The sequence below is a fragment of the Dromiciops gliroides genome, chromosome 2 (assembly GCF_019393635.1).
Source record: "Dromiciops gliroides isolate mDroGli1 chromosome 2, mDroGli1.pri, whole genome shotgun sequence".
Lineage (NCBI taxonomy): Eukaryota > Metazoa > Chordata > Mammalia > Microbiotheria > Microbiotheriidae > Dromiciops > Dromiciops gliroides.
Genome location: NC_057862.1, coordinates 471546977 through 471562452, shown reverse-complemented (window position 1 = coordinate 471562452; position 15476 = coordinate 471546977). Strand labels below are relative to the sequence as shown.

The 15476-nt window shown below is 47.4% G+C and overlaps 1 protein-coding gene across 5 annotated transcripts; it reads left to right on the top strand.

Moving 5' to 3' along the window:
- Positions 1 to 2388: 2388 nt before the first annotated feature.
- MPV17 (mitochondrial inner membrane protein MPV17) lies at positions 2389 to 15352 on the top strand. Of its 5 annotated transcripts, none has more exons than XM_043981062.1 (8): positions 2389 to 2496; positions 3541 to 3615; positions 11776 to 11891; positions 12138 to 12230; positions 12514 to 12609; positions 12984 to 13120; positions 13268 to 13320; positions 14651 to 15328. In XM_043981062.1, exons 2-8 carry the CDS (start codon positions 3546 to 3548, stop codon positions 14764 to 14766), a joined length of 681 nt encoding a protein of 226 aa, XP_043836997.1. In that variant the 5' UTR covers positions 2389 to 2496; positions 3541 to 3545; the 3' UTR covers positions 14767 to 15328. The 5 variants fall into 5 exon arrangements, with proteins under 5 accessions (XP_043836997.1, XP_043836999.1, XP_043836998.1 ...); XM_043981064.1 differs by having other exon boundaries at positions 12581 to 12609; positions 12984 to 13016; positions 14651 to 15327; XM_043981063.1 differs by having other exon boundaries at positions 12984 to 13016; positions 14651 to 15322.
- The last annotated feature ends 124 nt before the right edge of the window (positions 15353 to 15476 follow it).

Here is a 15476-nt window from a genome sequence, read left to right as displayed (position 1 = left end):
CACCTTAGACCTCACCATGACCTACAAGTGTTTCATTTTGAGTGAAAATGAACATCCCTCCATAACCTTTCATTCCTTCTCTCCCTGTACACTTTACTTCTAACCCTAGTCAGTCTCATGACCTCCAATCCAATCTCCCTCCCTTACTACCTTCTCAGTCTATTATCCTTGTTTTGACTTCACTTCTCTCTCCTTTTTCAAATCTTAATCCTATAGTTAACTAGTTGAATTCCACATCGTCCTCTAGTTTTTAGTCCCTTGCTCCTTTTTTCCCAGCCCTGCTCATGTTTTGTTAAAACCCAATCCTGGATTACTTCTACCATTCACTGCTTCAGCTCATCTGCTGCTGAATAGAGCTAGAGAAATCGCACAATTGAGCTGCCTAGATCTACTACAAATTTACATAAACTCAACTGGGCCTTCATTGCAGTCGTGCTTTTGTGACTCTTTAATTGATTATCCCACTCCCTAGAACTTGTTTCCTTTTCTTCTCTCCTCAAACTTCCCATATTTTTCTCCTTATCTGCAACTCTGCTGAAGGCTTTAACTTATATTTTACTGAAAAAAAAGGGCAGTTTGCTGCAAGTTCTTCCCTTCATCTCAAAATTCCTTGTCATCCCTCATTCCCCACTCTCTTTTCCTTTAGTCTGATAATAAGCGGCTTTTCTCAATAATGCCAGCCCCTCTACATATACATGATTTCAGAATTCCTTCATTTTGTTCAGCAGACTGCCCCCTCAATCATTGTATAATCTTTTTTTTAAATGTATAAGGTATTTTATTTTTTCATTGTATAATCTTTAATCTCTCCTTCTCTACTGGTTTCTTCCTCTTGCCAAGGAATATATATGCCCATGTCTCACTTATCCTTAAAAAACCTTTACTAAACCCCTACTTTTGCCTCAAATTATCATATCATATATCTCTCTACCCTTTTCAGCCATATTCTATAACCACTGCTTCCACCTCCTCTCAAACCCTCGTGCAATCTGACTTTCAACTTATCACGACTACAACTGCTCTTTTCAAAGATACTAAAGCTGTCTAAAATGCCAGTTCTATGGCCTTTTTCAGTCCTCATCCCACACATATCTCCAGTATCTGACACTGTTACACTTCTCTTCCTAGATACCACCCTCTTTGGGTTTTTGACACTAGTTTGTCCTGGTTCTGCCTGACCACTTCTCAAACTCCTTCACTAATTCATCATACCCCGCCTCCCCACCAAGTCGTGGGTGTTTAATGGGAGCCTACCCATGGGAGAGAAGAAAACGATTTTTTGTTTTCTCCACTTCCTCATCTGAGCAGCTCTTAATTCTCGAGAGGCTGGGATGGAACTAGTCCTAGGAAACCTACTGGCTTGGCTGCAGTAAAGCAGCTGGGAAACTTGTTGCAGAAACCAGTCTACAGGTTACAGTTATCTCCCACACAAACCACTCCTCTCCAGTCTTCCTCCTGGCTTCCCAGATAGCTTTTCCCTTGAAGGGAGCTTTTTGTTCAGCTATGTCTGACTTTGTGGCCCCATTTGTGGTTTTCTTGGCAAAGATAACTGGAGTGGTTTGTGATTTCCTTCTCCAGCTCATTTTACAGATGAAGAATTGAGGCAACCAGGGTTAAGTGACACAGCTAGAAAGCATCTGAGGCCAGATATGAACTCAGGAAGATGTCTTCCTGGATTCAGGCCTGGTACTCGACTGCATCACCTAGCTGCCCTAGGAGAGCTTTACCTGAAGTAAGAAAAGGGGAATTAGGGGGAAGCTAGGTGGTGCAGTGGATAAAGCACCAGTCTTGGATTCAGGAGGACCCAAATTCAAATCCAGCCTCAGACACTTGACACTAGCTGTGTGACCCTGGGCAAATCACTTCTTAACCCTCATTGCACACCCCCCCTCCAAAAAAAAAAGAGGGATTGAATAGCTTCGTAGGACAAGAGGGTTCTTTCTTCCTTCCACCATCGTAGTTCATCTTCCCTTTGGAAAGTTGCTACCTCGAAGAAATCCAAGAGACTGCACTTGCCTCCCTGAGCGGGAGGAATAAGAGCTTAGTTTTTAGGTGGTCGGCACAGTCCTTCAAGGTCCATGAAAAGTAATTTGGACAGGTCTGCCGGATTCAAACTTGACTAGCTGGTGTGACCTATGGCAGGTCTGTTGCCCCTCTCTGGACCTAGGTTTCTTCTGCAAAATGAGGCTAAGGTTAACACCCCTAGTGATTTAGGACACGTTCATTCCCCACCGTGGCCTCATTTAGGTCTGAATTCGACCAGATGGCCTCTGACCTGATCCATTTCTGGGAGAGCCAAAACTGTCCTCCCCAGGCGATGCCCATCACGAAGGATACTTACGGGGCAGGTGCCCTCGACCCATCCCACTCCTCTAGAGGAGCAAAACACCGGGGGCTCCAGGGCGGAGCTTTCCCCCAAACGGATGGGGCGGGCCTTGCATCGGAAGTTGTGCGGGTGAGCAGGAAGCAGACTCCCGGAGAGCGGCTTTAACCGAGGTGAGTCTTTTGGTGCTGCGTTCCTCCGTTTCTCGGTGACGCGCCACGCGTACCCATGCGCATGACGTCCATCCCCATTGACCGCGAGGACGGTGAGTGTCAGTTTCCCTCCAGCCTCGATTCCTTTTCCCCTTATTTCCTCTGGAGGCTTTCTGTCCCGATAAAAGCTCTCGAGGCAGGCAGCCCAGCAGCGGGCTGCTCGGGGACCGAATCCCGCCTCTGCCTCGCTGTGTGACTTTAGGCAAATCGTTCAACCTCACTGGATCTCAGTTTCCCCATCTGTAAAGTGGAAGGGTTCGATTCCGTGAAATTTGTGGTTCCATCAGCCCCAAAGTCCAGTCCCATTTTAAGGGCCCTCCTAGCTCTAAGAGTTAAGGGGCTTATTCCCTCCCGCAGGAATCTGGAGAGAAGGTGTCAGTTTCAAGTCTGGTCCCATCACTAAATGGGCAGGCAGGCCCCTCACTTTCTCGTCTTCCAAAGCCTAGAAGGCACACATTATGCATGTTTACTGATTGACCCCTTCCCGAGTGATCACATCCCCCAGGCCCCAGCAGACCCTGGGAGGCACAGCTGTTTTCCCTGCCCTCAGGCTCCCAGGAGGACCCTCCTCTAGCGCATGTGAGGATTCCAGAAGAGGAGGATTTCGTGGTGGGGGCTCAGGAGCCTGTGGTCACAAAGGAGGAGGGTGTGGAGGTGATGACACAGAAAGCATCTTGCTTCCATAAAAAGAATACTGGATTTGGAGTCAGGACCCAAGCTCAAATTCCAGCTCTCCAGCTTGCTGGCTGGGCAAGTCACTCTCTGGGCCTTTACTTTCTCATCCATAAAATGAAAGGGAGGGGCAGCTAGGTGTAGAAGTGGATAGAACACTGGCCCTGAAGTCAGGAGGACCTGAGTTCAAATCCGACCTCAGACACTTAACACTTACTAGCTATGTGACCCTGAGCAAGTCACTTAACCTCAATTGCCTCACAAAAAAAGAAAATGAAAGGGAGACCCATTTCAATGCTAAAGCTATGTTCCCATAACCCACTGTCCCCACAGGAGGCATGATTCTCTGGCGGGCATACCAGAAAGTACTGGCCACTCACCCATGGAAGGTACAGATTATCACAGCTGGTGAGTATTTCCCTGCTACTGGAAGGGACTACAGTAGGCTGTGTCCTTGGGGAGGAAACTGTACCTCCCTCAGATCCTATTTACCAACCAGCATAGGAGCAAGCATCAACAGGATAGGTTCTCCTTACTCCTACCCACCAGGAGGAGGTGCTTCTACAAGTAGAATAAAACCAAGATGCTTGAGTTCCCTTTATGCTTCATTCTCACCATAACCCCATCTTGGTGCCAAGGCTGTCCTTAATGGATTGAAGGGCAGTAGTACCTGTTAGTCCCCAGTCCCTGCTCCTTCCTTCCTCTGGGAATAGATTCTCTTTCCCTTTATACTTTTCTTATCAAGATTCAGGCTGGGGTGTCCTCAAGGGAGGTGAGGGTACAAAGAAAAGCCATTCATGAGATGTGATTTGAAGAGGACTGAAACATCAGCCCACTCAAGAAAACCTCCCACTCAGACCTGCTGTGGGGGCCTGAGATTTCCTGTAGAGTCAGACATTTGTGTGAAGAGACAAATATATGACCTGGAAAAGGGCAATATAGTAAGTAACCCATTAGAGTCTAATACCTTCCTTTAATGGATGAGCAATCCTTGGAGATAGGGCATAGAGTTCTGAAAGGACCACGTACAAGTAAGTTTTGTTGGTTGAAGGGACCTTGACCAGAGTTCCAGACCACAGGAGGGTGCCTTGGGGTAGGGTTCTGGGCAATCCAAGACAGCATAAAGACAATGAGCCTAGATAGGGTCAGAGTATTGTTGAAAGAGGGGAGTAGGAGTCAGTGCTCAAGACTTTTTTCCTATTTACTACCACACCAACCCCCGAGTCTAAAATAAGTGGCTCTGAGTAGCTCAGTTCCTTCCATCTTCCCCGCCCCCCCACCCCCACCAGACTCCCCTGGGTCCTTACCTAGCCCACTGTGTCTGACCACCCCACGTCCTGTCCTCAGTGTGCCCGCCAAGGCAGTGACTCACCTGGGCTGCGTGTGTGGTGACTCATGCTGCACTGTGTGGCCATGATGGGAACTGACACGCTGGGCTCTGTGCCCAGCCAGCTTCTACATTTGTCCAGAGTTGGCAGCTGCCCGGAGGAAGGTCCCAGGGTGGACTTGGGGAGAAAAGAGGGATGACCCCTTTGCCTTTTCTTCTCACTCCCTGGGCGTGAGCCTAGAAAGTCTCTTCCGACCGTGGATGAGAAGCTTGAGATTTGTTTTGGGAAGAAAGTTTGAGAATCCCACCATGATGAAAGTGTAGTAGAGTGAGTAGACCGTCCTTGGGGGCTCCCAGTTCCTGGATATCTGACCAGGGTAGGATTGAGGACCAAAGCTCTCTCCAAGTCATGTTCTTGGCAGAAGCCAGTTGAGTTCCAGGACCTGTCTTGAGGGTTTTGTTCTGGGTCAGGGTACAAACCAGACCAAAGTTATACCTAGACTCACTAGATCCCTTCAGAAAGTCCTTCTGGCTTCCATAGGCTAACCCCACATTTTGGGAATAGTGTTCAAAGTGGACCAAACTACAGACACAAGAGAAGAGGGCTCAGCCTTCTGTGCCTTTTTCTGGACATTAATGACCTAGAACCCATTTATGTTATTATTATTAATAATAATAAAAGGTGACATTTGCATGATGCTTGTGTGGTTTGCAGAACATTTTACGCATATTCTCTCATTTGATCCTCTCAAGAAAACTGTGAGGTAGTTATTCTTGGCATTATTAGCCTTATTTTGTAAATGAGAAAACCACAGCTGAGAGATTTAGTGACTTGATCCAAGTTAAACGGTTATGAAATGTCAGAAGTAGGATTTGAATTCAGGTTTCTTCTAACTCCATCCCTATTGTTCTCATCATACCACATTCTTCCTGACCCACTGTGCTGTCACATAGAACTCCACCCCTGGCTAGTGTCTGGTCCAGTTCCACAAGCTCTTTTTATAGCACTGGGCTTGACTTTTGCCATGGCTGAGGATAGTTTTGTTCTGATCAGGCCCCAGGGGGGTTTGAGTCTGGACCAGGAGAGCCTGGGGGGGGTGGGGGGAAGTGTCTGCTTCTAGATCAGCTGTTATTATATCATCCCTAACCTTGTAGATCCTGTAGAAACTGAGTCAGCCTTGTCCTTTCCTTTTGCAGAGGCTGTGTCAGACACTGGTCCCAGGCATTCTGGGACTGCTATAGATAAGTGTTAAATTCCCCTGGGGACACTGGAACTAACTCACTTTCTCCAGGGAGGGAAGCAAATGTTGTGGGAAGAGACTCCAAAGAACCTTGTTCTAATCTCAGGTCTTTCATTTACTGGCTAGGTAAAAGCCTCCACTTCTCTGAATGCCCCTTTCTTCATGTGTAAAACGAGAGGCCCAGCTGTTCTAACATTCCTTCCACTTTTACATTCTGTGATTCTTTGGTCTAGGCTGTGTGATAGTAGGAAGAGTATAGAATTCAGACTCAGAGAGCACCTGGACTCCTAGCATGTCCAATCTCAGAGTTGGAAGGGGCCCCAGAGTTTACTTACTCCAATACCTGAACACTCATCTCCTCCACAGTATGGCTAACAAGTCAGCCCCCAGTTCAGATCCCAGGCATTGCTACTTATTGCCTGTGTGCCCTTGGGCAAGGCGCTTCTGTAAACGAAGGGGGCTGTAAAACTTTAAGGGCTGGGGCAGCTAGATGGCGCAGTGGATAGAGCACCGGCCCTGGAGTCAGGAGTACCTGAGTTCAAATCCGGCCTCAGACACTTAACACTTACTAGCTGTGTGACCCTGGGCAAGTCACTTAACCCCAATTGCCTCACTAAAACAAACAAACAAACAAACAAACAAACAAACAAAAAAAAACTTTAAGGGCCCTTTCATGTCTGTGCTAGGATTCTAGGAACCCTTCCAACTCCCCCCTCCCACCCCCCCACCCCCGCCCTCCCCCAGGACTGATCCAGACCCAAATCCCAGGATTCAGCTTCTGCTGGTCTAGACTTAGACACCATAAACTGCAAAGCTCTATGTTTTCCACTGCCTCAGAACGCCTTCTTTTCTGTTCAGAAGGGCAACAGGTGGCTGGGGCAGGAGGCTGTAGCCCCCAGGGCTCTAAGGGGGGACTTCTTCCTGGAGGCCGGAAGCTAAGCCCCATCTTGTTCCTTTCTTCCCCTCCCCAGTCACTGCTGTCTTATGGTTCCAGCTCATCCTGGGCTTCTTGCCAGACCAAGCCCCCACCTTGACACTGTTTAATCTTCTGAGAGGCCCCTGGGGAGGAGAGGGGGGAGCTGGGTGAGTTGGCAGCACCGGAGGCTCTGTCCCACTGAGGGCTCCTGCTTTTCAAGGACACATTTCCTATTATCAGTCCTTTGAGGAGCTGTCTCCAGCTTCCTTTCTTTTTCTCATTTACCTCTCTTTATGCTCCCCTCCCAACCCAGTATTAACATTTCACTTTTCTGCCTCCAGACTCCCTTTTGACTCCTGGTTTGTGGTCGATGTTGGGGGGGGCAAGGAGGGCCCTCACCCTTTCCAGGATCTCTTGGCTCACTTCGGGGGTGAGGGGGTGGGGGCGACAGACTTGGGACTGCTTGCTGCAGGGGGTCTTGGATGCACCAGTGCCCTAGGACTGGTTCTCCTTTTTCCTCTCTCTCTTCTTCCCCACTCCCATACTGGCTCTGCTGTGGAGTGACAGCATCCAAACCTGGCCCCAGCCCAGAAAGATGACGTCATTGCCTGCACCAGCTATCTGCCCAGTGGGCTTGGTGCCCAGCGGTGCTTAGGGGCTTCACAGCCTAGCTGCCCTGTTGCTTTATGAAGAGTCATCAAGTTGGATGCTCAGATGGATGGTGCCACCCTCCTCCTCTCCACTCCCTAGACCTCTAGAAAGAGCATCAGGCTGGGTTAGGCTGGCTAGAATGGTCCCAGCACTGCACCCAAACACATACATCCTGAAGGACCTCCAGGAGGAGGGGGCAGTTTAGGAGTTTGGGTCTGTTCAGTTCAAGTCAGCTTACATTTGTAAAATAGTTCTGCCTTCAAGGAGCTTGCTGGGGTCAGAGAACATGTGCCCAGGTCAGTGCATACATATTAGAATAGGGACCAGAACCTGTGTTGTCATTGCAGCATGGAACAGCATTGGAGAAGATCAGCACTTTCTCCTATAACCTATGGGTTCAGGGAATTGCTGAGAACAGAAAGGTTGAGTGATTTGTCACCCAGGCAGTCTCTGTGACAAATGGAACTCAATCACAGGTTCAAGGCCAGTTCTCTGTTCACTACAACATGCTGCCTCTAATTACACATGCAAAGTATATGCAAAAGAAATACGAAGTCATTTCTAGGAGAGTACTAACAACTGAGGGGGATTAGAATAGGCCCCCTCTAGGAAGTGGCACGTGATCTGTGCCTTGAAGGAACCTGGGGTGGAGGACAAGAAGGCATGGGGACAACCTGTATAAAGACGTGGGGGTCAGGGAGGGATATTGTAAACAGGGAAGAATCTATTGGCCATTTGGGCTTGAAACAGTGGGAAATGGAGAATGATATGAGATAGCTTTGGAAAGACATGTTGGAGCCAGGTTACAGAGTACTTTAAATGTCACACTGAGTTTGTATTTTATTTTGAAGGTGATAGGGAGCCACTACAGGGAATGGTGGGGTTAGATCTGTATTTCAGGAATATCAATTTGACAGTTATATAGAGTTTTGGGAGGGGAGCTGATGGGGGACTGGGCCAAACCTTGGAGCCATGGCATATGGGTTCCTGAGTTTCCCCTTCCTCCCAGCCCAAAGCGATGCTCAGGCCCCTACACCAGGTCCCTAAGGACAGCTGGGCTGAGATAAAGTCCTTGCTTACCTCATCCTCTGTACATTCCTGCCCTTCAGTTGCCACCAAACCAATTCAAATTGGGAACCAGTGGTTCAGAAGCCTATTCCACACTTCCACATGAAAAGGAAGCCCTGGGCCCACTTCAGTCTGGAGCAGAACAAATTTATCAGGCCAGAGAAGATGATTTATCTAGACTTTATATCTCCCCATCACCAGTGCCTCACAGGTTCTCTATAGTTGATATTCAGTAAATATTTGTTAAGTTGTCTTTGGTAAAAACTGTCCTGGGTGGGCAGGCTTCCTGGACAAAACACCATCTCCCACCTTGGCATCTTGTAGGCCCATTATTTACCAAGAAAATGAGGCTGAAGGGCAGGGTAGGGGCCTGAATTCTGAATTAATGTTTCTCTCCAAACCTGATGCCCTTTCCACATGACCTGGCGGTGTGCACAGGCTTCCTGGTGCTGTATACATACTAAGCACAGTGAGTGACAAGTGCTGAAGACCAGAAACCAAGAGACTTGAGTTCTGGCCCCAACTCTCCCCTTAACGTGCTGTGTGACCTTTTGGGTAAATCACTCTGTTGCCTCAGTTTCCTTACCTGCCCCCCCCAAAGAGATCTGTCTATATCTCATAGGGTCAAGTGAGATGGAGGTAAAATTTTTAATTTTATTTTTGTTTTTTAGTGAGGCAATTGGGGTTAAGTGACTTGCCCAGGGTCACACAGCTAGTAAGTGTTAAGTGTCTGAGGCCGGATTTGAACTCAGGTACTCCTGACTCCAGGGCCGGTGCTTTATCCACTGTGCCACCTAGCTGCCCCAAGGTAAAAATTTTTGAAAAGGACGAGTCCTATATCGCAAGGTGGTATTATTCTAGGTCAAAGTCTCTGGTGTTTAGGTGGGCCTGCAGGAGCTCAGCAGAATCACTCAGACACCACTGCAGGTGACAGACGATGGGGGTGATGTTGCTGCCTGCCAGCCCTCCTAGGTTCTGGGAAATTGAGCTCTGCCAGAGCCTCTTGGAGCCTTTTACTTGCCCTCAATGGTCTCTCATTTGAAGGCAGCACATGGCCCTGCCTCCTCGTCTTCCCTCCCCAGTCACTTGCCTCTTAATAGGTTCTACTTTCTCTCTTGTTCCTTTTTTTATTTTATTTTATTTTAATTTTTTTGTTCCTTTTTTAAAAGATTACTTTTTCAATGAACAGGTTTTTCCTTTGATCCCATTTCCCCTCCTCATTAAAAGAAAAAAAAAACAAAACACCAACACTCGTAACAAATATGTATAGCTAAAACCAAATTCCTGCATTGGCTACATCCCCCCCCCCCAAAAAAAAAAAGTCTTCTTTTGCATCCTGAGCCCATCACCTCTCTGTCAGCTGGGTGATGAGTACTCTTCTTTCTTTCCTGTATATTCATAGCTATGGTCACTCCCTCTGAGTGGATTCGGGAAGAAAAAGGCACATGATAGAATGGAAGGTTGAGGACCAGTGCAGCAGAGATCAACAAGCTTCTAGGGCCCATGCTCTGCCTGTACCGTCAACCACTGGACTAATTAGACTCTTCTGCTTCCATTCTTGGGTCTGATAGAGACCCAGTTTGTGTGTATGCGTGGGGGCATTGTTGGGGGGCAGGGAATAGAGCTCCTCTAAGGAAAACTGGTCATTTAATTCACTTTCCTCTTGCTATGGGGAGAATAACTCCACCCTCTTGGAACTTATATGAATGAGGCAGTGGCCAGGCTGCCTGCGATGGGCTCCCCTGGAAGAGGGCCTGGGGCTGCTTCATGGGTAAGAGTGCCAACAGGGCTGACTAACCTCTTCTAGCTCCTAGCCTCACCCAATTGGCTGTTGGCTACCGCCTGTTCATTTCTCAGGGCACGACGTGGGAGTTGGGAAAAGAGCTGAGCACACGGGGTGTGTGAGCCAGAAGGGTGATCGTGCAGCCAGCATGGACGTCAGAGCCAGCCAGGATACACATTGGGGTGGACGGATGTGTTTGCCCAGTTCTAATTGAGGGCACAGGGACACTGTTGAGGGGATCCAGGCGGGTGCTTTCATTACTCAGCAAGACACAAAAGAAACCTGGAGATTATGCTGGTCATTTTACACAGAGGCCTCTGTATATGTTTGTGTACTCAAATGCGTGCGCGTGCACACACACTAGAGCCCATCACGGCCCACACACTCATTGGGCATTCAGTCAATATTAATGATGTCTGTCTCCGGACCTGTGTGAGGGTATCTATGACTGCATGGGGCTGTGCATCAGGGGGCTCCACAGGGACCCTTTTAGCTCTGGCTTTTGTTGCTACTTCTGGATTCTCCCTTCAAGGCCTCTGAGGAAACATGTTTCTTTCCAAACCCAGCTGCGGCTGTGAAGTGAGGAGACAGACATTGGTTGTTTGTGGCTGTCTGCAAGCCAGAGGGAGACAAGGTCTGTTCTTTCTAGCTCTCTCACCAACTCAGCTGCCCTTTTTGTAGCACCAGAGTGTTTCTGGAAATGACCGGTTCATTCTGTTCCCCACAGATCCTAGGTCACAGATCTAGCACTGATTGGATCTTAAAGTCCTTCGTATTTAACCTCCTCGTTTTTAAAGCTAAGAAAATTGTGGTATGGAGGAATTGAGTGACTTTCCAGAGGTCATTCAGGTAGCAAATGTCAGAGGTGAGATTTGAAGCAGGTCCATTTATTCCAGAGCCAGCGTTCTTTGCATTGTGCCATGGTAACTGGAAAGGAAGGATTTTGCTTAGAGCCGGGAATCAGACTCAGAATCCCTGGTCCTAGTCATGCCCTATCTATAGCCTCATGTCCTAGCTGCATTTGAGCTTCTCTCTCATATCTGCAGCTGATTGGTCCCTTGCTTACTCTCAGGATCACCTCAGAGTTCTTGAAACAGAAAGGATTTCCTGCTCTGTTTGGAGGATCTTGATGGGAGCTGCTTACAGTCTCCTCATCTTAAGGATTAATTGGCAAAGACATAGCTAACTTTGTGACAATCCTTGGAGGTAGGGAAAGCTGCCAGGAACTGAGACAGACCCTCAGTCTGGAGAAGTTTTTTAAAAATAGGATACCTCCCTGCCCAGACCTGTGGATGAAGGAGGTGAAGGCAGTGATTGACAGAACCTTATGTTTTTGTTTTGGCTTTTTTTGTGAGGCAATTGGGGTCAAGTGACTTTCCCAGGGTTACACAGCTAGTAAGTGTCAATCGTCTGAGGCCAGATCTGAACTCAGGCACTCCCGACTCCAGGGCCAGTGCTCCATCCACTGCGCCATCTAGCTGCCCCGAGGCTTATGCTTAATAGGTTTTACCCCATCTTTTAGAAAACTTTGCCATCCCTTAGATTCCTGATGAGGCAACCTGACAATATTTTCTACCCTCAGGGTCCCTGATGGGCATAGGTGACATCATCTCTCAGCAGCTGATAGAGAAACGGGGTTTAGAGAAGCACCACGTCCGCAGGACCCTGACCATGGCTTTTTTAGGCTGTGGCTTTGTGGTGAGTCACACTTGTAGCTGGCTGGATGGTGATTTGGATGGTGGGCCCAGCTCTCCATCTTCCCTTGGACTCTTCAGGCTCTTGATCCCCATCTCTTTATACCTATAATCCCCAGTCTCCCTCTCCTTGTTCTCAGCTGTTTCCCCTTTGATGTGATTTTGTACCTTTTGAAGAACACAATATTACTAATGACTAGCTAAAGTTTCCTCTTTTTTGCTTCTCCTTCTGGCCTGAGTTTGCCTTCAGGGCCCTGTGATAGGTGGTTGGTACAGAGTTTTGGACCGACTCATCCCTGGCAACACCAAGATGGATGCACTGAAGAAAATGGCAGTGGATCAGGTGAGCAGAGGGGAAGTAAGGATGGGAAGAACAACAGTGGATCGGGGGCAGCTAGGTGGCACAGTGGATAAAGCACCAGCCCTGGCTGAGTTCAAATCCCGCCTCAGACACTTGACACTAGCTGAGTGACCCTGGGCAAGTCACTTAACCCTCATTGCCCCGCAAAACAAAACAAAACAGTGGATCCGAAGGGGTTGTGATTATATGAAGAAAGAATATATTTCTTGACAGATAAGCATTAGGACCCTAACATATCTTCTTCCTACTCTCTTTTTTCTCTTAGGGGGCCTTTGCCCCATGTTTTTTGGGGTGTTTGCTTCCATTGATTGGTACACTTGATGGACTGTCAGTCAAGGACAACTGGGCCAGATTGCAACGGGTGAGCATGGAGGCCAAACTGGATTGAGTCTGAGGATTATGCTGGGCCTATGGATGGATCTATGGGCTCCCCAGTGGAATATAGTATAATTCAAGCAAATAGGAATGTTGCAAGTTCAGAGCCTTAACAGGTAGTTTTAAGCCAGTGATAGGGAAAAAGGCAGTTGTTGCATAAGACAGAGGGCGTGCTCCTTGAAAAGCAGTCAATTATTAAGTGCCTTCAGTGTGTAGAGAACTATGGTTGGTCCTGGGGGAGAGTCACAGGTAATTAAGACTGGTCCCTGCTCTCATGAAGTTCATGGAAGAGAGTGGAAAAGGGTATGGTACAAGAGGAGGGAGTGTAGTACTTAACCTTTTCCTTACTTGTTTCTTCAGGATTACCCTGATGCCCTCATCACCAACTACTATGTAAGAGACAAACCAGTCATTCTCCTTAAAGCTGTGGAAAATCTGTGTGCTTTGGGCCTTCCCTGGATTGGATCTTGGTTGGGGATGACTTGGGACCTGAGCAGGTTACCTCTTGGATTAGATTCACATGTCCAGGGGTTAGGATGGATCTGGTGAAGGCTCCTTGAATGGGGGCCGGAAAATACTGTTCCCAGATAAGACCATGGTATAACTTCTTCCTTATGGTTTTGTTTGTTTGTTTGTTTTTGCAGATCTGGCCTCCTGTGCAGTTGGCCAACTTCTACCTTATTCCCCTTGCCTACAGGTAGGGAAAAAAACGATCTCTACTCTCTCAGGATGTTTTAGGTGCAAAAATACAAGTCTGAAAGCTACTTGATGTTCATTCCATCCTTAAACCCTTCAACCCTCCAAACCAAAATCTTTTTTTTTTTTTTTTTGGTGGGGCAATGGGGGTTAAGTGACTTGCCCAGGGTCACACAGCTAGTAAGTGTCAAGTGTCTGAGGCTGGATTTGAACTCAGGTACTCCTGAATCCAGGGCCAGCGCTTTATCCACTGCGCCATCTAGCTGCCCCCAAAATCTTCTGCCCACCAACCAGGACTCTTCATATTCCTCTGTGCTTTAGTCAGAACCTTTCACCCCTCACAGAATCCTCTTTAGTCTGTCATCTGAACCTCATACAGAATTCCAAAAAGGATTCCACTTCAACAGCCCCTTTTCCCATCTCATCTGAATCCTTTCCTTCTGATGCTGTTGCTGGAGGGGTAGAGTCCAAGTTGCTGCAGCCCAAGTTAGGAAGACAGGTAGGTCAGGAGGCCAGGTAGGATACGTCAGTTCAGTCAAAGAGAAGACATTTTACTATCCTTCAGGAAAACTGATGGATATTATACTGTTTGGTTGTGAAGCTTCAGGAAGGTTATAAAGCAACCAGAGAAAGGCAAATAAAATAATTTGGGGACCAGGGGGCTAGGGAGGTGATTTTATAATTGGGTCTTGGATCTGGAAAGGGATAAACTAAGAGGAGACAAACTAAATGCATAAAAACTATATGCATTGGTGAAGATGGACTTTCCCAAATCCTGAAATGTTGGGGTGAGGGGAAACCCTTTGAAATGCCAGTATGGCAAACATATAACTAATAACAGGAAATACCACATCATGAAGCAGGTAATAAACTTAAGGAACTTACTACTCCAAGAGTTGTTACAGGCAGGAAATAGAAACATCCAGAAAGCATTTGGATACGTGTCTGAATGACAGCCACAAATGCTTCCTGAGAGAAGCTGAGCTATTCTCTACCTTTAAACATAATTGTGGGGAGGATAACCATTATCCCCCTCCTCCATCCAGCCCTTGGGGCCTCTGCTGGCTCCAGATATTGACTTGGGTAAATCATGCTTCTGACCCAGTACAGTGATTTCTATTTTAAGGGGGCAAGGAGTAGAGGAGGACTTGGGTGGTAAGATGAGATTCTAAATCCTGCCAGTTTCCTGTGGAATAAAATTTACCTCTTCTGCTTTTTTCTCTTCCTCTTCTACAGCTTTCTTTCCCCCTATTGATCTTTACCTTTGTCTTCCTCATCTCTGTACCCACCACCTTCCTCCTGTTTTCAATCACGATTTTCCTCTTCCTCAGGTTGGCTTTTGTCCAGTGTGTTGCTGTTACCTGGAACACCTACCTATCCTGGAAGTCACATCGGTCCTGAGTACTCTTCTCCTCATGCCCCCGAACCTAGGAGCTATACCTCTTGACCCTGGGATGGGTTCAGATGTCTTCAGAGCAGTCCCATACAGTTTTCAGGATGCCAAGCCATTGGACAGAAAGCCCTTCTGGGATGGAACACTGAGACGAATCAGTCTTCCCTATAAAATGTAAATAAGGACAACCTTGCAGGTAGTTTTAGAAAATGAAAACTGGTGTATCTTGCTTTTTTTGCTGCCACTATGTACAGTCTTTTTCAAATTCCCTGCTCAACTCTTCCTAACCCATCCCCCTTGGAATTTGGCTAGACCCTTAATTCACCCTAGACCTTCACAGACACCTTTACCTCAAATAAATGGTAGTGATAATTAATGTGGTTTGTGGCTCTAGACACACGATGCCGTTCCAACAGAAACTTAAAGACCTGTGATGCTGTTCGGTATTCCACTTCAATCTTTCCTCCTCCCTGACCCAGGGAAGAATTCAGTCAGGCTGAAGCCAGAGCTCTGCACCTATCTCTATCTTTCCCCCTTCTTTCCTGGCTTAAGAATAAAAGAATCAGATAGACCACTGGGTAATTAACTCTTTGCATAACTATCAATTGCCCAGGGTAAGGGAGTGAACAGAATGTGCCCTTTTCAGTCTGGGAATTTCCTGGGGACCAGAGACTGTTTGCTTTTAAATCCTCAATCAAAAGACCCTGGACTTTTAAATTTCAGGATCTAGAGAGATGTACAAATGGTAGGGAACCTTTAGGAAA

What these genes read in the sequence shown, in the direction of transcription:
- MPV17 (XM_043981062.1), top strand. Translation starts at nt 3,546, where the DNA reads ATGATTCTCTGGCGGGCATACCAGAAAGTACTGGCCACTCACCCATGG. An exon ending in TTTTAGGCTGTGGCTTTGTG is followed by an intron (nt 11,892 to 12,137) that starts GTGAGTCACACT and finishes GTTTGCCTTCAG; the next exon opens with GGCCCTGTGATAGGTGGTTG. An exon ending in CTTATTCCCCTTGCCTACAG is followed by an intron (nt 13,321 to 14,650) that starts GTAGGGAAAAAA and finishes CCTCTTCCTCAG; the next exon opens with GTTGGCTTTTGTCCAGTGTG.